We start from the raw sequence: 20,548 nt of genomic DNA on the forward strand, positions 1-20,548 counted from the left end.
AAGTACAATGTAAGCTAGAAACCTCTGCCAATTTTTGAATTACGAAAGCTTTCAAACGTCTCTGACCAAATATGCAATGCAGTACAGAGAATCATGTTTAAAAGATCGAAAATCCATGATACAGGCGGCACACAGAGCCATATCTGCTGGCACGCAAGCCATTGCCCTAGCTCAGCTCCAACGTGCATGTGTGTGTCGGCCAGCTGATTTTTGGCTCATGCAGAGTCTCTGGGAGAGTGTTTTTGGCTTCCAGAGATGATGATGATGATGATGATTATTATTATTATTATTATTTATTGGATTTGTTTGCCGTCCCTCTCCATAGACTCGGGGCGGCTAACAACAATGATAAAAGCAGCATGTAACAATCCAATACTAAAACAACTAAAAACCCTTATTATAAAACCAAACATACACACAAACATACCATGCATAAATTGTAAAGGCCTAGGGGGAAGGAATATCTCAGTTCTCCCATGCCTGACGGCAGAGGTAGATTTTAAGGAGCTTACAAAAGGCGAGGAGAGTGGGGGCAACTCTAATCTCTGGAGGGAGCTGGTTCCAGAGGGCCGGGGCTGCTACAGAGAAGGCTCTTCCCCTGGGTCCCGCCAAATGACATTGTTTAGTTGACGGGACTCAGAGAAGGCCCACTCTGTGGGACCTAACTGGTCGCTGGGATTCGTGCGGCAGAAGGCGGTCCCGGAGATAATCGGGTCCGGTGCCATGAAGGGCTTTATAGGTCATAACCAACACTTTGAATTGTGACCGGAAACTGATTGGCAACCAATGCAGACTGTGGAGTGTTGGTGTAACATGGGCATTTTTGGGAAAGCCCATGATTGCTCTCGCAGCTGCATTCTGAACGATCTGAAGTTTCCAAACACTTTTCAAAGGCAGCCCCATGTAGAGAGCATTACAGTAGTCGAGCCTTGAGGTGATGAGGGCATGAGTGACTGTGAGCAGTGACTCCCGGTCCAGATAGGGCTGCAACTGGTACACCAGGCGAACCTGGGCAAACGCCCCCCTCGCCACAGCTGAAAGATGTTTCTCTAATGTGAGCTGTGGATCAAGGAGGACGCCCAAGTTGCGGACCCTCTCTGAGGCGGTCAATGACCCCCCCCCCCACAGGGTGATGGACGGACAGATAGAATTGTCCCTGGGAGGCAAAACCCATATCCACTCCGTCTTATCAGGGTTGAGTTTGAGTCTGTTGACACCCATCCAGACCCCAATATAGATTATATTCCCTTTCAAGATTTATTTCTGAAATAGAGACACTGACTTCCTCCCCCAAAATAGACTTAATTTTCTATGGTTTGAAAGAAGAGGGACCATTTTTTTCTTCCTTCTTTCATCTATGAAAATTAAGATTCTACTTTTAATTATCATTTCTTCATTCCATCTTTTCCTCATTTTCCAGAAATACTAAATCTGTCCCCAATAAATTTTATCTCAGTCCTTGCTTGAACAAACAGACATAGAATCAAAATCACATGAAGTATTAGTACTTCTTTATGAAACTTTACACCTGGAACACTGCATCTAGTTGGTCACCACATTACAAAAAAGATATTGAGATTGAGATTAGAAGTACTGTAGAGAAGAGCAACTAAGACAATTAAAGGACTGGAGACCAAAAGAAATGAAAAGTTACAGGAACTGGGCATGGTTAGTCTAGAGAGAAAAAAACCCAGGGGTGACATAATAGTAATATTCCAGTATTTGAGGGGCTGTCCCAAAGAAGATGGGTCAACTTATTTTCCAAAGTACCAGAAGGCAAGACAATAAACAATGGATGGAAACTAATCAAAGAGAGAAGCAACCCGAAATGAAGGAGAAACTTCCTAAAATAATAATTGATCAGTGGAACAGCTTGCCTTCAGAAGTTGTAGGTGTTTCATCACTGGATATTGTTAAGGAGAGATTGGACAGCCACTGGTCTCAAATGCTCAAACCCTGGTGAGCAAGGGTTGGACTAGAAGACTCACTTCCTTCTAGCTTCTAGCACTAAAGTTTGGTAACAAAATCTCTACAAGAAAACAACCAAATTCAGAGAGCACCAAAGATTCAACATTAAGGAAACCATTTCACTGGTTTGCCAGTAGTTTGAAATATTATTGCAAAAATAGCTTTATTTTTGACAGGACTCCTTAAATATTCTGGCCCTACAGACCTATTTAGAAGTGAGAAGTTAGGAAACTCTCACATGAATGTAGCCAGCCATTATTTGTTCATCTACCAGAAGGAAAACATTGTTTCCCCTTCTCCCAGTTTACCCAAACAGTCTACCCTATTAGTTTACCTCTATTGTTTCTAAGAGACAAAAATCCAAACAGAACATGTAAAAAAAAGTTTGTTTTTAAAGTTTATCTGAACAGATCCCAGACACTTTACCAAAAATAAACATTGCATGAGGTTGTATATTTGCTTTCTGCATGCTAATTTGTAATTAAATTTTAGATTAAAATTGTTTTATTAATTAACAATTATTTTTAATTATTGAAAATACATTTATTTTCTAAAAACTAATACATGGATAAGATGCCAAAGAGTGGCATTTCAATAGGTGCTACATTGCAGGCCCAGATTCAATAAGCGCCACAAAATAAATTATGATAAATATTCAGGATCTTTGTGTATTTTGTCCCAGAAATCATGTCATAAACATTTAATACATTAGGTTTGTACTATTGTAAATGTTAGGAAATATAATTGGAGATATATGTTAGCATATAGCAGTGTTTCCCAACCTTGGCAACTTGAAGATATTTGGACTTCAACTCCCAGAATTCCCCAGCCAGCGAATGTTGGCTGGGGAATTCTGGGAGTTGAAGTCCAAAAATCTTCAAGTTGCCAAGGTTGGGAAACACTGGCATATAGCATGGAAAAAGGGAATGGAATGTTAAGAGAGCTCATTTGCATATTGGTATGTAAATCAGTTTTTGGCAGTTGGAAGATAGAATTCGTTCTCTGGTTTTGTGTGCTGACTGTTGGTGAAACTGCATCATAGAGAGAAGAGGTATAGAAAAATATAGTTATACGTGGTACCTATGCTGGGCAATATTTTGATTAGCATTATTACCTATAGCTTGGTTGAGAATTAGAACTCAGCCCTAGCAACTCAGGGCCTGATTGATGCTGTGTTGAGAATTTTTACAGTAAGCAAGAGGCTGTTTCTGAGGAGAAAGTTGTATCAAATGAAGATGAAACCTGGCACAAGCATGATAAATCACCTAGATACCATTGAAAAGACTGTGTGTGAGCTGAGAAAGAATAATGCACAGATAGATGAAGAGGAGCTGGTTGCAGTGATGCTAAGTTCAGTGGAAAATAGCTACTCAACCATAGTCAGTATTCTTGAAAACTTGCCAAATGGACAGTAGAAAATATGACAAATAAATTGATAGAAGAATACAATAAAAGAATTAAAACATCAGCAGGGGTTGACAAGATTAGCTGATAGTAAGGTGGATAAAGCATTAAAGGTGAAGGAGAAAAGATCCTTCAGATGTGTATCTGTTCTGTCTGGGTCACTCCGGAAGCTATGACCAAACCAAAAAGATAAGCCAGACACACCGGTAGAATCCAAATACAGTTTTATAATGGTAAAGAGAAAAGAAGCCAACAGAAAATGTCCTTACAAATCAGGAAAACACTGGAACTCCAAATGGATACATGAAGGCAATTGTTCATATAGAAACACAGGATCCTTAATGCCAAGACGAGGCTATTGAGATAACAGACACACACCTCCCACGGGTCTTCAAGACTGCTGGGCCACGAGCCAGGAACAGAAACGCTGAGACAATGCAGATAACAGCAACTCCACTCTGATAACACTCCACACTGCCGAAAGAGTTTGCCTGCCTTATAAACCCTTCCCTGCTAATGAGGACCACACCCAACCCCCTGGTGTTCCTCATTCAATGCTGATAATATTTCTTCAATTGATTCCTCCTTTGATCTATGCGTCTCTGTTGCATACTAATGACAGCTTGTGCTTCGTCATCCAATGACTCCAGAGACTCTAGAGAATCCAAGCTACTGGCTTGAGAGAGCCCCTCCCCAGGGCTCCAAGGCCTTTCTTCCTCGTCACTTTCCTCTCCGCTCTCATCCTTCCCCGGGCATGGAGCCAGCAGAGACGCAGCTGGTCTTTCATCTGACTCAGGCTGAACCACAACAGTATCTGACAAACATCTTATTGGACAATATTCAAAGAAACAGAGTACCAAGAATAAAGAAAACTTTCAAAGCTATAGAAGAAAAAAACCTGGGAAGATGATGATGTGCAGAGAAAATGATGCAGAGGAAGATGATCTACAACACTGGGTGGTCGACTCAGAGCCATCAAATCATATGAGTTATAATAAAAATATTTTTTGCAGGTTATAAAGCAAGAAGAGGTGGATGGATGGGTCGAGATGGCTGATGAATGGGATATAAGAATAGCAGGGGTCGGAAAGGTGAAGATATCAGCACTGAAACATCCAGAAGATCAAGACAATAATGTGTGGAACAATGTTATGTGGATTCCAGAAATCAGTAGCAATTTATTGTCTGCGTCTAGGCTAAATAAGGATGGTGTTTCTGTATTATTAAAGGTACAAAAATGTGGAAACTATGTAGTGTGTAACTGCTTTAACACTGAAAAAGCAAAGAGAAAAACAGTTCCTATATGAAATAATGCAAGATGAAAAAGAGTAATGGAACTTTGTACATTGATGTGCATGGACCAGTATCTTGTAAAAGTGTTAGTGGTAAATCTTATTTTTTTAACCATAACCAATGATTTCTCAAGATATTGCTTTGTATATCGAAAGGAGAGTAAATCCGAGGTACTGAAATGGTTCAAAATCTTTATTATGTAGTCAAAGAGAAAATTTGGAAATACAATTTTCCATCTGCAGTATACTGCATGTGATTATTTGCAATGTCTTTTTATTCCTTTGGTCTCAAAACCTTCTTTTATTAGCAGTCCATATGAAGCCACATGAATTAGCAGGGGAAAAAACTCTGTTTTTCTAGGGGATAAATGCTGTATTTGAAGAATTGATTCTTCCTTTGAAATTAAGTAAGAATAATCAACATTGCCATGTCTTAGGAAAGATCCACTATATTGCAACATAAGACAATGAAAAATTATTACAGATGTGATTATTGATGCATAAAGCAGATGTTCGCAATCCTATTAAGGTCTCAATCATGTGGTATTTTTAAGCTCAGTTTTATTTTCTCTACAAAGATTTCCTCTTTTGTATAAAAAGAGAAGGAAGTAGATGGAATTTGTTTACACTTAAGTTTTGAAGACAGACTTACAAGAGCCTTTTGGTAGTAGGATATAAGTTTATGGGATGTCATTTGTATTCTTTACCATAGAAACTATAAACACTAGAAAAAGGTATGTAGACATATTATGCTGCCAAAACAGGATTGGACAAAATGTGTATAGATTTTCAAAAGAAAAACAAGAAAGCTGTAAGAAATATGCCACATATTATTCTCAAAATAAAATATAGCAGGTAGCATTCTTAAAGAAGCTGAAGTTAATTAGCTATTTTTAAAATATAATTTTATTAAAGTTTTACATGAAAAACGATAAATATAAAAATATAGAGAAGAGTTAAGTATAAGAAAAAAGAAAAGAAAAAGTTAACAATACGAACAAAAGAAAAAGGTAATTAATAAAGTAACTTTCAATTTTCTTTACAACAGTTACAAACCAACTTTCTATCTCTCATCTCTCTCTACAATTACATTACATAGATTTCCTCTATTCTATATTCAACCTTTTTAATCAGCAATCTGAATACCATTTGATTTCTTTTTTCATTTTTAGCAAAAGTTCATAAAAGGCTTCCAGTCTTTTACAAAAAGTACTTTTGCTTTATCTCTGATCAAATAAATAAATGCTGCCATTTCTGTAAATCCTGACATCTTCACAATCCAGTTTTCCATTGTGGGTTTTGGTTTTGCACACTTTCAAGGAGAGTTGGGTTCCTCCCAATTCGGGCTAGTTCTATAGAACCGGTAGTAATGTGGCGGCCTGCGTTGCTAGAATCGCGAGCAACCTAGGCGTGCCATGCCCCTGAATCAGCTTGGTGGCGCCAAAGGCACTGCCATCTTATTTTTTGTTTCCTTTTAGCACTGCACATGCACAAGCGCCACTAAGTGAACCACCAGCGATTAAAAGCTGAATCCACCCCTGCTTCCAACATAGGTCAGAAGTACTTTTATACATCTTATATATATTTTTCTGCTATCATACACCAAGAGTAGAGTACATCATTTTATAAAAGTATTGGATTAAATTATAACACAATGTAAATTTCAGACTTTTTAACCACATTATTTCTTACCAATCTATCTGTATATTATAACAAAAATTCTTAGCTCATTTTATCATGCACTGTTTAATTTGTTCTTCCATTTCAAACCTCAACAAAAGATTTAGTAATAATTTGTTATCATTTGTGCACTGTTAAATTTCAAATACCGCCCTATGTTCAATTTCAGTTATTTTTCTATGTACCTTAAACTTTTCTTTTAACTGTATCTAATAATAATAAATAATAATAATATAAGAACTGGAACTATCGGAAATATTGAAAGTTCTGCATTCAACCGTTCTCTTGATTTAGTTTTAAATTCTCATAATTCCTGTACTAACAAATCTGGATATGTTAACAATTTGACTTTGCTTGTTATTTCTCTTCTATAAAATATGTATTCTGTTGAAACCAATAAAAATATTTTCAGGAAGTCTGAATTTATATCTATTCCATTTTCTTAATGTGACACTTTTAACATAGTGGTTTTGAAAATCCACATTAAATTTAATTTTATTGTACCATTAAAAAAACATTCTGTCCTCAGGTTATATTCTTCTACTGGTTATATTCTTCTTATTCTAATATTCTCTTATATTTCTCCAGAGTATCTACTCTTTCATACAAACCAAACAGCAGGCTACAAAATACAATCTAATGTCAGAAAGTGCATTTCTTGAAAAATATATAGTACTTTGAAATTTAGAAGTGACAAAATTTATAAATATAAACATAGTTACTTTCTCTCTTTATTGTACACTTTCATTTATATAATATGTTAAAATACTCATTTGTCATAACCATTTTTCACCTACATCTATTTCATATTGAAGACTGATGCACAAGCATTAGCTTTTAATAGCTATTAATAATTTTCCAATAGCACAGTTTGAGGACAAATAAGATAACAGATACCGTATTTTTCGGTCTATAAGATGCACCTTGTTCTTCCCTAAAACTGGCTGATAATTATACTCTGAATGTAGCTTTCTCCCCCAGCCCTAACTAGCTGCTAATGATCTTTCCAGCTCTTACCTTGCAGGCTCTTTCATTGTTTCTCTCTGTGAAGAATGTTTTCCAAGCTCTAAGTCTTTGCAGGGTTTGTTTCATTACTCTAACTTCCTCTGAGTAAGTTTCTTTCCAGCCCTAACCAGGTGATAATGATGTTCGCAGCTCTTATCAGCTTGCAAGCTCGTTCATTGTTACTCTCTGCCAAGAATGTATTCCAAACCCTGTCTTTGATATTTTTTTTCATTCTCCATTTTCTCCAAATGTTTCTTTCCAGCCCTAACCAGATGCTAACAATGTTCCCAGCTTTTACTGGCTTGCAAGCTCTTTCATTGTTACTCTCTACCAAGAATGTATTCCAAACCCTGTCTTTTCATTGCTTTACTTGCTCCAGATATTTCTTTCCAGCCCTAACCAGGTGCTATTAATGTACCCAAGCTCTTTCATTGTTTCTCTCTGTGAAGAATATTTTCCAAGCCCTAAGTCTTTGCAGGGTTTGTTTCATTACTCTAACTTGCTCTGAGTAAGTTTCTTCCCAGTCCTAACCAGGTGCTAACAATGTTCCCAGCAATTACTGACTTTCAAGATCTTTCATTCTTACTTTCTACCAAAAATGTATTCCAAACCCTGTCTTTGTAGGGGGGGGGGGGTTCACTTCTTTACTTGCTCCAGATATTTCTTTCCAGTCCTAACCAGGTGCTATTAATATACACAAGCTCTTTCATTGTTACTCTCTGCAAATAATGTTTTCCAAGCTCTAAGTCTTTGCAGGGTTTTTTCCATTTCTCTACTTGCTCAGACTGTTTCTTTCATAGAAACATAGAAACATAGAAGACTGACGGCAGAAAAAGACCTCTTGGTCCATCTAGTCTGCCCTTTTACTATTTCCTGTATTTTATCTTAGGATGGATATATGTTTATCCCAGGCATGTTTAAATTCAGTTACTGTGGATTTCCCAACCACGTCTGCTGGAAGTTTGTTCCAAGGATCTACTACTCTTTCAGTAAAATAATATTTTCTCATGTTGCCTTTGATCTTTCCCCCAACTAACTTCAGATTGTGTCCCCTTGTTCTTGTGTTCACTTTCCTGTTAAAAACACTTCCCTCCTGAACCCTATTTAACCCTTTAACATATTTCCAGGTGCTAATGATGTTCCCAGCTCTTACTGGCTTGGAAGCTCTCTCAGAATAAATTTTTTTTAAAGCCCTTAACCAGGGGATAAAATAATGTGCTGGAGCTGACCAGTCTAAGGATGCTAGCTAGATGAATACCTGGTAAGCAGATTCTTTTCCCTATTTTCCTCCCCAAATACTAAGGTGCATCTTATATTCTGGTGCGTCTTGTACTCTGAAAAATCCTACATAGCTTCTGCTCTGGCAATCTCACACTACTTACTAGAGCTTACAAAACTTTTGCCAGACCATCCTCGAATACAGCTCATCTGTTTGTAACCCATATCGCATCTCAGACATTAACACCCTTGAAAATGTTCAAAGATACTTCACCAGAAGAGCCCTTCACTCCTCCACTCGAAACAGAATACCCTACGAGACTAGACTTTCAATCCTGGGCCTAGAAAGTTTAGAACTAAGACGCCTTAAACAAGATCTAAGTATTGCCCACAAGATCATATGCTGCAACGTCCTGCCTGTCAGCGATTACTTCAGCTTCAACCACAACAACACAAGAGCACACAACAGATTTAAACTTAATATTAACCGCTCCAAACTTGACTGTAAAAAATATGACTTCAGTAACCGAGTTGTCGAAGCGTGGAACTCATTACCGGACTCCATAGTGTCATCCCCAAACCCCCAACACTTTACCCTTGGTTTATCTATGGTTGACCTATCCAGATTCCTAAGAGGTCAGTAAGGGGCGAGTACAAGTGCACTAGAGTGCCTTCCGTCCCCTGTCCTATTACTCTCCTATATCTCCTATATCTCTTCTTCTATTCTTTCATTGATATATTCTATTCATATATATATATGTATGTGTATGTGTATGTGTATGTATGTATATGTATATGTATATATGTATATATATATATATATGTATGTATGTGTGTGTATATATATATATATATATATATATATATATATATATATATATTCTGTTCCTATATTCTAGATATTCTATTCCTATATATTCTATTCCTATATCTTCTTTTCTATTATTTCTTAGATATATTTTACTATGAGTATCTCCTCTATAACCTTCATCATGAATTTACTATGTTTATATTGATATATACTCACTAAAACCCTTATTGTGTATTGGACAAAATAAATAAATAAATAAATAAATAAATATATTGCCCTGCTTTGCTTCCTTTAGTAATCTTATACAAATTCTGAAAGATACATCTTGAAGTCTTGAGTAACTAAGGTAATTTGAACCCAAAATTTACTCTGGTCTTTCCTGTGTCCTAAACAGTCTGAGCAAGTAGAGCAATGGAAAAAACCCTGCAAAGACTTAGGGCTTGGAAAACGTTCTTCTTTGCAGAGAGTAACAATGAAAGAGCTTGCAAGCGGATAAGATCTGGGAACACTGTTAGCATCTGGTTAGGGCTGGAAAGCAGCAGAAATTCTGCTTCTGTTTCAGGTCACTGCTATTCATTTGACTCCATTCAAAATAATTCATAATAAAACATAACAAATTCCATTAACTTACACTGTTTTCTCAGTGTAAATATATATGTATATAAATTTCTAGAAAAGTGCCATGACTAGATAGAAATGAAGAAATAATTGTAATGCAGATGTAATATGATACATGTTGTGACACCTTCTTTAATTCACTCATCCACATATTGCTTCTCAGTCTTGAACTCAGTCTTGTAAACTAGAAGAGAATCTCACAACTATTACAGATGGCAAATACACTTTATCATTTATTGGGAATTATTTTCGGCAGTCAAGGGCTACAGGGAGGCAGGGCTAATCTAAGTGTTACAAGTTTACACTCCATAAGAGATTGCTGTAAGAAAATGCCCCTGGACTGTGTTAAAGGCTTCTATATAGGAATTGTCTTCGGAGAGGGGCGGCAATTCAGTGAAGGGCTACCAAATTTTTTACTACCACACTGTGGGCGTGGCTTATGCAGGACGCCCTGCATTTTCTTTCAACATCTTTCAGTGCAAATTGGGGGCCCTGGGGTGGAGCTCCATTTTCGCTACCCCACTGCGTTTCCCCCCCCCAATCCGGGCAGCAGCCCATGCCTAGGCGACATACAAATCTAATTAATTAATTAATTATATTTGTTTTCAGCCCAATATTACTAATTTTGTATTCATTATAAACAACTTTGCATCCATACACTGCTGTTTTCTGTCAATATTTCAAAGTCGACATGAACTATCCAGGAGTGGGCTCCTCCCAGTTCTGACCGGTTGGCCAGAACAGTAGCAGCCTGGTAACAGAACCGGATCAGTTGGTGCCAGACTGTGAGTGCTGCCATCTTTTTTAAATAGATTTTTTCAATTTTTTTCAATTTATTTGTTATTTATTTATTTATTTATTTATTTATTTTATTCGATTTATATGCCCTTCTCTCTGTAGATTTGGAGCAGCTCACAGCAAGAAATAGTACAAATCCAATACTTAAAAATACTTTAAACCTTTAATATAAAAGACAATCATGCATCTCATACCTACCATACACAAAGCGGGAACAGCCCAGGGGAATTAATTTCCCCATGCCTGATGACAGAGGTGGGTTTTGAGGAGTTTACGAAAGGCAAGGAGGGTGGGGGCAGTCCTAATCTCTGGGGCAAGTTGATTCTAGAGGGTCGGGGCCACCACAGAGAAGGCTCTTCCCCTGGATCCCGCCATATGACATTGTTTCGTCGATGGGACCTGGAGAAGGCCAACTCTGTGGGACCTAACCGGTCGCTGGGATTCGTGCGATAGAAGGCGGTCCCGATGCCATGAAGGGCTTTATTGGTCATAACCAACACTTTGAATTGTGACCGGAAACTGATCGGCAACCAGTGCAGACTGCGGAGTGTTGGTGTAACATGGGCATACCTGGGGAAGCCCATGATTGCTCTCGCAGCCTGCACAGAAGGTGAGTTTCCAGCATTGTGCATGCAGTCACCACTTTGTTTTTGGCTTTTTTATTATTATTTTTTTTTCTGTGGGTGGGGTGGGTGGGTTGTACTGCACATGTGCATGTACAGCCATGCGGCACTGGAGAAAGTGAACCGGTAGTGAGGTAAGTTGGAACCCACGCCTGGAACTATCCCTGATATGATCTGGAGATTATAAAAAAATATCAGGAATATTCTGCATATGGTGGGGTGGACATTATGAAATATGTTCTTCAGGAATTTATTTTTTCACTCATTTGGACTTCTCTAACCTCCAGTATGTCTAATCAATTGACGATCATTTTAATAATGGAAAAGAACTGGCTTAAATGTAGAGAACAGATGTCCCCAGAAGCCAAATCCACCTATACTCCTACCAGGCTGTTATGTTCCTAGATCTAGACTTGTGATTCCATTATAGGAATGTGAAATATAACTAACTGAAAACCAATCATTTAAGTTTTATTTATTTATTTGTTTGTTTGTTTGTTTGTTTGTTTGTTTTGTCCAATACATAATACACATTGAAGAGAAAGATATGTAATAATATAAGTAAAGAAAAGAATAGAAGAAAAGATATAAAAGTATAGGTGAACATATTTGAAAGGAAGAAAAGATAAATGAGATAAGGAGAGACAATTGGACAGGGGACGGAAGGCACACTGGTGCACTTATGCACGCCCCTTACTGACCTCTAAGGAACCTTGAGAGGTCAATCGTGGATAGTCTAAGGGGGAAATGTTGGGGGTTAGGGGTTGACACTACTGAGTCAGGTAATGAGTTCCACGCTTCGACAACCTGGTTGCTGAAGTCATATTTTTTACAGTCAAGTTTGGAGCGGTTAATATTAAGTTTGAATCTGTTGCATGCTCTTGTGTTGTTGGGCTTTAATGTACTATAGATACAGTGGGGAAAACACATCCAGAAAACCACATTGTCTGATTTTTAACTAATTTATTTCCAAATTATGGTGGAAAATAAGTATTTGGTCACCTACAAACAATCAAGATTTCTGGATGTATTTTCTCATATTGTCTCTCATGGTTGAGATCTACCTATGATGTCAATTACAGGCCTCTCTCAGCTTTTTAAGTGGGAGAACTTGCACAATTGGTGTCTGCCTAAATATACCCCCCCCCCCCAATATTACTTTTGCCACTTTTTGGCTATTGCTCCAATGTTTTATAGATATATTCAGATTAAATGGAAAGATAAATTAAATAAACAGTATTATTGAATCATTATTGTCCAAAAATGTCTAAGTGGGAAGTGAAACAAGATCTTCTCACTTTTCATCCCACACATTAGCCTAATAACACAAAAATAATTGTAGTAGGAAGAATGAAAAATATCCATCAATGAAAAAAAAGAAGGAAAATAAGTAGCAAGGTTTTTGAATTATTAGTCGTTACTCATACAACTCTCATTATTCTTAGTATGATACACAAAACTAGTTAATGCAGAAAATAATGCTTTCTGTTTCAGTTCTTTATGTCAGTTGGTTAAGACTGGGTTCTTCGGAATGAGGTGTAGGCTACATTATTTTAGTTCTATCAAGCAGATGGTGTTCTTGGATTCACCCAACCTCTAAATTAAGCACAACTGATTACCCTGTGGAAACAAAGAATGTAATCTAGCCGCTGTTGCTAAAGAAATTCCATCTTTGAGTCTGATTGGTAACAAAAAGGTGGAATTTTTCCTTTCACTCATGATTATTTCATATGATCGTGAGTTTTCATCTAGCTCTGATATATCTTCAAAGTGAAGAAGTGTGGACAGAATAATAATTTGGAACCTATCATTTAGGTCATCATTTCCAATCCATTGCAGAGTAATGAAATTCAAAGTAAAAGTATTTCTGACAAAACTCTGTGCAATATCTGATTGAATACCATGTGATAGTATTTCAGTATCTCAAATATTTAACAATTCTTCTCCGAGGAGAAGCATGCTAATGATATCATCCATTCAATGAATAAAAACACCATTATAATTTTTTTTTCAAATAAATTGTAGTGATGTATCCATCTCTTATCTTTCTACAGTTCTGACAGAATAATATCACATAAATGAGGAAGCAATAAGATAGAACTATGAAGTGTTGATCTCATCCCTACAAACTTGAGCCATCATTTCATTGATGTGTTGATTTCAAACCTCCAAGATTAGTTCATAGATTATTGCCGAACTGATTGCTGTAAATTTGATGTCCTGCTATACCAATGAAATGATGTCTTACTTTATTATACAAACAATCCCATCTCATGTCAGTATTCTTCATACTATCAGAAAACAACTGCAGAGAGCAGAGAGATATCCCCATTAATTTAGCAATAAATGAAGTGTTTGTACACTTGCGTAAAATAAATTACCTAATTTTAAGGAGCTGTCAAGAATGTCAAACATAAGATACTTACATTTAAGGTACAAGAACTGTCCTCTGGTTTCTTACAGGACTCTAGAGTATCATTCTTCCTGATCAGAATCCTTATTTTATCATCAAGTTCTACACTGTCACATCTGGTTTCAGAAGAGAAAAAATAAATGATACCATATTTTCTACAGAAAACAAGTATACATATACAGTGGTACCTCATCTTACGAACGCCTCTTCTAACGAACTTTTCAAGATACGAACCCGGTGTTTAAGATTTTTTTGTCTCTTCTTCCAAACTATTTTCACCTTACGAACCCAAGCCGCTGCTGCTGGGAGGAAGGGGTTTCTTTTTTTCCCCTTTTTTGAAGAAAGAAAAGGGAGGGGCGGCTTGGATGGGGAAAGACTTTGCATTAACAAAAGTAGGAGAACAGTGTGCTTGCAGGTACTGAAAGGGTGTCTTTTGAAGAAAGAAAAGGGAGGGGCAGCTTGGAGGGGGAAAGACTTTCCAGAGAACAGCGTGCTTGCAGAGGCACTGAAAGAGTGTCTTTTGAACAAAAAAAAGGGAGGGGCGGCTTGGAGGGGGAAAGACTTTGCATTAACAAAAGTAGGAGAACAGCGTGCTTGCAGGCACTGAAAGAGTGTCTTTTGAAGAAAGAAAAGGGAGGGGCGCCCCCTTGCCTTTCTTCCTTCCCACTCACCCTTTAGCCTAGCCTTGCTTCTTCCACCCGCCCCCTTTAGCTGCTCCTCCCTGCCCTCTGTTCGCCTCCCTTCTAAAGTTTGGGATTTTCCTGAAGGATTTGCAAGTATTATTTGCTTTTACATTGATTCCTATGGGAAACATTGTTTCGTCTTACGAACTTTTCACCTTACGAACCTCCTCCTGGAACCAATTAAGTTTGTATCATGAGGTACCACTGTATTTATTTATCTCTTTCATTAGGAATATTTTAAAGCATATTAAGCATATTTATCTTCTTAAGCATAATAAGCATTGAATGGATACAGTGGCTCAATAGCTAAAATGCTGAGCTTGTTGATCAGTTTGGCAGTTCAAATCCCTAGCAGCGCATTACTTATTGCAGTTTCTGCCAACCTAGCAGTTCGAAAGCATGTAAAAATGCAGGTAGAAAAATATGGACCTCCCCCCTTTGGTGGGAAGGTAACAGGTTCCATGTGCCTTCGCCATTTAGTCATGCCGGCCACATGATCACAGAGGCATCTTTGGACAGCACTGGTTCTTTTAGCTTTGAAACGGACATGAGCACCACCCGCTAGAGTTGGGAATGACTAGCACATATGTGCGAGAGGAACCTTTACCTTTTAACCTTTTTTATTCTTAAGCATATTCTAAGAATTTCACAAAAACTATTCTGTCAAATCAAATTGGAGCTTCTGGTAAAAAAAGATAAACTGTTAATTACGGTAGTTATGAATTTTACAAAATATTGTTCAGATATTTAAAAAAGAAACTATATTAGTTGATAATATAAATCTGTTGATCTAATAACCTTAAATATATCCAACTTGGAACATAAAATATGGTTCTCAGATGTGCTATATAGCTACAAAAGTGCTTTGTGGCCATATGTGCAAAGTTCTTTAAATTTAAACCTCTTTGTTTTCAATGAAATATTCATTAGAAGTCTTGAATTATGGGACCACCCAATGAAATAGTCTTAATTAAAGCAGTTTCTTTTTTCTATTTGGGCCAGTTTTGTTTGTTTGTATTTATTTATTTATTTATTTATTTATTCATTCATTCATTCATTCATTCATTTATTAGATTTGTATACCACCCCTCTCTGCAGACACGGGTGGCTAACAACAATAGTGAAACAACATATAACAAATCTAATATTTGAAATAATTTTAAAAACCCTAATTTAAAAAACCAAACATACACACAAACATACCATGCATAAATTGTATAGGCCTAGGGGGAAGGGCATACCGTTTCATCCAGTAATTTTTCTTATATATATTGTATTTCCATCAGCTGATCAAAAATACTAAGCTTACATGAAATTCTTTGTAGATACGGACACATTTTTTCTACAGCTGCCTTTTAATTTTTGTCTTTTTAACAAGGGATACAGACTTAAAATATTATGATTAACAGTTATGCCAGACACCCAACTTCCTCAAATTCATTGTTCCAGTTATCAGTTAACAATATCCACTTTCCAAACTGCTATTTCCCAAAAAACCTTCAATTGCGCTTCAACTTTTAAAATTTACAATTCAACATCTTAAGTGTATCACGCTGGGAAAGACTGAAATAAAAGACAAAATGTCTCCTTTTACATGAAAATTTACATCCACAGTTCATTAATACTTGGATGGATACTTTTGCGCAAAGTGGTTTGAAACAAGCACAGAAAATTAATTACTTATATAAAGAAATCTTACTTGCTATACTGCAATTTCTATTTAAGCTCCATTGTCTCACAAGGTTGCTACTGTGAAAATAAAATGAAGGACATCTCCATGGAAGCTGTATGAGCTCTTGGAAGAAAAATGGAGCCTAGCAAATACATTTTTTTAAAAATTGCTCACTTATGTTTAGTACTTTGACATACAGTAGTCCCTCAACTATCGCTGGTGTTACGTTCCAGACCTGGCCGCGATAGGTGAAATCCGCGATGGGGAATTTATCGACTGATAGTACTTATTTAAGTATTTATATTGTAATTGTTTGGTAAGTTTTCATTGTTTTAAGTGTTTATAAACCCTTCCCACACAGTATTTATTTTAGATACAGTATTTAAATACAGTATTTACAATTTTAGATATATATATTTTTTGGAAAAACCTGCCGATTGAGTTCGGCGGGCTGTTTAAATCCGCCGATCGACTTCCTCAGAAACCCGTGATGAAGTGAAGCCGCAGTAGGTGAAGCGCGGTATAGCAAGGGACTACTGTATATAGCTATAACCAGTAATGGGCAGCCAATTTTTTTACTGCAACACTGTAGGTGTGGCTTATTTTGTGGGTGTGGCTTAATGGTCATGTGACTATGTAGTAATGGCTTGCAGGCCACGTGACCAGGTGGGAGTGGCTTGAATGATCATCATTGTTCAAGTAAACTGTTAAGTCCTCGACTTACAACCTTCCCAGTGTCGCTGGCTGGGGTGACAATTTGCTTCGCATGTCCTGCGCTTTCTTTCCTGGGTCGCCCCCCAGGAAAGGTTGGGTCAGGCTGGGTAGCCAGGTAAAAGGGTGCTTCCAGAAGTATAAATGCTACCAGCGTCACTTCCACCCACGCCTTCTGCTTGCACCTCAGGTGGGAGGTGGCTGCGTGAGGCTGGAGGGGAGCCAGGCAGGAGAGAGGGAAGCTTTTCTGAGGCCAGCAAGGGAGAAAGAGGAAAAAAGCAAGGAGCACAGACGCAGCAACAGCACCAGGGGAAAAAAGGAGAGCCGAGCCGAGACCAGTAATCCAAGAAGTGACAGCCGCCGATCAGCTGGAGCTGCGCTTGCGTCTTCATATCCGCCAGTGGAACTACCTTCCCACCCATTCTGCCTGCTGCCCACCCCTGGCTATAACTTGATCACTAATTATTAGGTACTGCAAAATTAGATACTTTACATGGAAAAACCATGCAGTCTTTCTATTAGTCCAATACAATGTCAAAAAACCCCATTCTCCTTAGTAATAAATGAAAAAAATAAACAAATAAAGCTTGAATTATTCCAACTAGTCCATATTAAATTTCAGGAGGGCAGCAAAACTGTCTTGTTACTGAGGCCTGGCGTAGGCACACTGCAGGGATACTGCAGTTTATTTCATAAATAAAGTATATTAACCTGTTCCTGAGTAAGAGATTATAGTAACTTGTTCTTAGAATAAGAATCTAATTATTGTATCAATGCAACATAATCTTTGTTTAGAAACTGGATTCCCTGAATTGTACATTTTTAAGGAAGGATGGAAATTTACCTCCATGTTGCTTTTCTCTTATGCATTGATGGGATATTTAATCTTGATGCTATTATCATTCATAAATATTATGGAATATATCATAACTAAAGTAAATATAGGGTCATAAACAAGGTTGCTGTTGATAAGTTCTCCTGCTAGGGTTATAGTAGGGCATTCAAAGATAGCAATGAGCCGGGGTGACGCAGCAGGTAGAGTGCTGTACTGCAGGCCACTGAAGCTGACTTGTAGATCTGAAGGTCAGCGGTTCAAATCTCATCACCGGCTCAAGGTTGACTCAGACTTCCATCCTTCTGAGGTGGGTAGAATGAGGACCCGGATTGTGGGGGCAATAGCCTAGCTCTGTTAAAAAAGTGCTATTGCTAACATGTTGTAAGCCGCCCTGAATCTAAGGAGAAGGGCGGCATAAAAATCTAATAAATGAATGAATGAATGAATGAATGAATGAATGAATGAGTGAGTGAGTGAGTGAGTGAGTGAGTGAGTGAGTGAGTAAATAAGTAAATAAGTAAATAAGTAAATAAGTAAATAAGTAAATAAGTAAATAAATAAACAAACAAACAAATAAATAAATAAATAAATATACTTCTTCTCTCCAGCACAGAGTCCTGGTTGATTTTCCCCCCCTTTCACCCAGTAGGGCATTGTATGCCAAAAGGTTTCTATTGTGCTCTGTTTGGAGATATGTGGGAGGATGCATTTATCCTCAGGTTTTCTGGACTAGAAACCATAATTAGTTCCTGCAGACAGGATGTGGGGATGTCTCTGACCATATTATTCTAAAGCTGATCCAGATACATACAAAAGAAAGAGCTGAAAGAGAGACAGAAGCACCACTACAGACTTACAACCAAACAACAGACTGTAGATCATTTACATTTAATCTCATTACTAATTTGAACCAGTATGAACTAGGAAAATCCTACTGTAATTATGTAACATCTTCTAAACCAGAAAATATTCCTTTGTTCCTCTCTCCATTTTAAACAGAGTAACATATTGGCAAATATAAATGTAAAACATTTGTGTTTCTACAGTCCCAATTTTACCGGTAAATATTTCTGAACTTTTTGAGTAGTGCTATTTTATGTTTTTGATGGAGCAGAAAGTTACAGTATAATTCAAATCATCCATCCATAAATAATATTGAAATAATAGTGCTATGAACTTTCAGGATCTCTCCATTATTCCCTAAAAGAAAGGTTAAAACAGATCCTTCACAAAAAAAAATCTGAAAATGTTTATTACTGTCTCAGAAATGCTATCTATACATTTTCAGTTGTAATTATTGTTACCTTGATAATAGTTAGCATCAGTACTGCTTCATTGGTTCATATTTTGTTATATTTACAATCACAAGTTTAATTTTATAATTATAATAACTATTATTGTGATAGATTCTTAATAAGATATTTCTATTGAATTAAAATTAGCAAGATAAATCAAATTCTTGCTGTAGTTACAGATTTTTAATTATTTTCTTCAAGCAACTAGTAATGTTGTATTTATAATCAAAATCCTATAAACGAGGAGACTTTCCCAAAATCTCTTGGTTCTACATTTACTAGGTTTTACATTTACTAGCCTAATGAAACCAGACAAAACTAAAATGGATGAGGACTAAAATGGAGAAAATTCAAAAAATATTGCCAACTTTTAGACTTATGAAATGCATCACTTCATTTGCCACATTGTTTTGTTTGTCTCTTTGCTTGCAAGGTTGTTCATGTCATATTTCCCATTTCTCCTTTCCTTTTATTGTCATTTCTTTGATTAATGTGAGGGTTGGCAGAATCAATGGTTTAGTACACAATGTGTTTGGTTTGGATTTAGATCTTTATATTTTGGACATTGTAATATATAGTATAGCATTATGTGAATTCATAAATAGGTTGCATCAGCTTTTATACTCAAAAAATAGTCCTATTGTATATAGTAACATGTTTTCCCCAAAATAAGATATCCCACTGAATTTCACATAGCTATGCAAAATGTATTTTTCAGGACTGTCAAAGCAAAAATTCTTTAATGCTTGCACAACATTATGCTGCCAACCAGGCAAGACAATTTCACAAGTTTACCATTTTCCTGCAGGGGGTGTACTTAGTTCTAGGAAACTGTTTGGAAATGGGGCTTAGATATCTGATAATCTGGCATAGAGATTTCATGCTATTTCATGCTATGAATTGTATGAAAAACAAGTCAGGCTTAATCCCTTGGTGTCTTCTCCTTGCTGAACTTTTCATTACAGTTTAAAATAGTATTGCAGTACTTCTTTTTAAAATTTAAACAACACTCAGAATTAAAATAACAAAGCTTTACTAGATACCACGACTTGTTCCTTATATATTAAAGTACATTCAAAGTACATCTTGTTCATATGCTAGAAACATTTCTTATTTAGATCATGGTTATTTCTACTCTCTGATAAGTGAGGTAGAATTAAAAGGTAAATGATTGTTGCTGGGACACAGAAGAGCAGAGCTATATTTCCTACGTATATTTGTATGTATATTTGATATCACATTATAGATGGAGTAAAACTGTTGGCAGTGATGGTGAACCTTTCTTTCTTTGTTTGTTTGTTTGTTTGTTTGTTTATTAGATTTGTATGCTGCCCCTCTCCGTAGACTCACAACAACAATAAAACAATTCAAGACAAATCTAATAATTTAAAAACATTTTTTAATAAACCATTATTAAAGCAGACATACACACAAACATACCATACATAAATTTTATAGGCCCGGGGGAGATGTCTCAATTCCCCCATGCCTGACGGCAGAGGTGGATTTAAAGGAGTTTACG

The 20,548-nt window shown here is 36.9% G+C and overlaps 1 protein-coding gene across 2 annotated transcripts in view; it reads right to left on the minus strand.

Moving 5' to 3' along the window:
- QRFPR (pyroglutamylated RFamide peptide receptor) overlaps positions 1-20,548 on the minus strand; it is a 149,458-nt gene that overhangs the window by 27,789 nt on the left and 101,121 nt on the right. For both annotated transcript variants that reach the window (XM_070757651.1, XM_070757653.1), the window contains exon 8: positions 13,844-13,946. In XM_070757651.1, coding sequence (XP_070613752.1) covers positions 13,844-13,946 — 103 coding nt within the window. The remainder of the gene's footprint in view (positions 1-13,843; positions 13,947-20,548) is intronic.

Source organism: Erythrolamprus reginae, chromosome 7 (assembly GCF_031021105.1).
Source record: "Erythrolamprus reginae isolate rEryReg1 chromosome 7, rEryReg1.hap1, whole genome shotgun sequence".
In the NCBI taxonomy this organism is placed as follows: domain Eukaryota; kingdom Metazoa; phylum Chordata; class Lepidosauria; order Squamata; family Dipsadidae; genus Erythrolamprus; species Erythrolamprus reginae.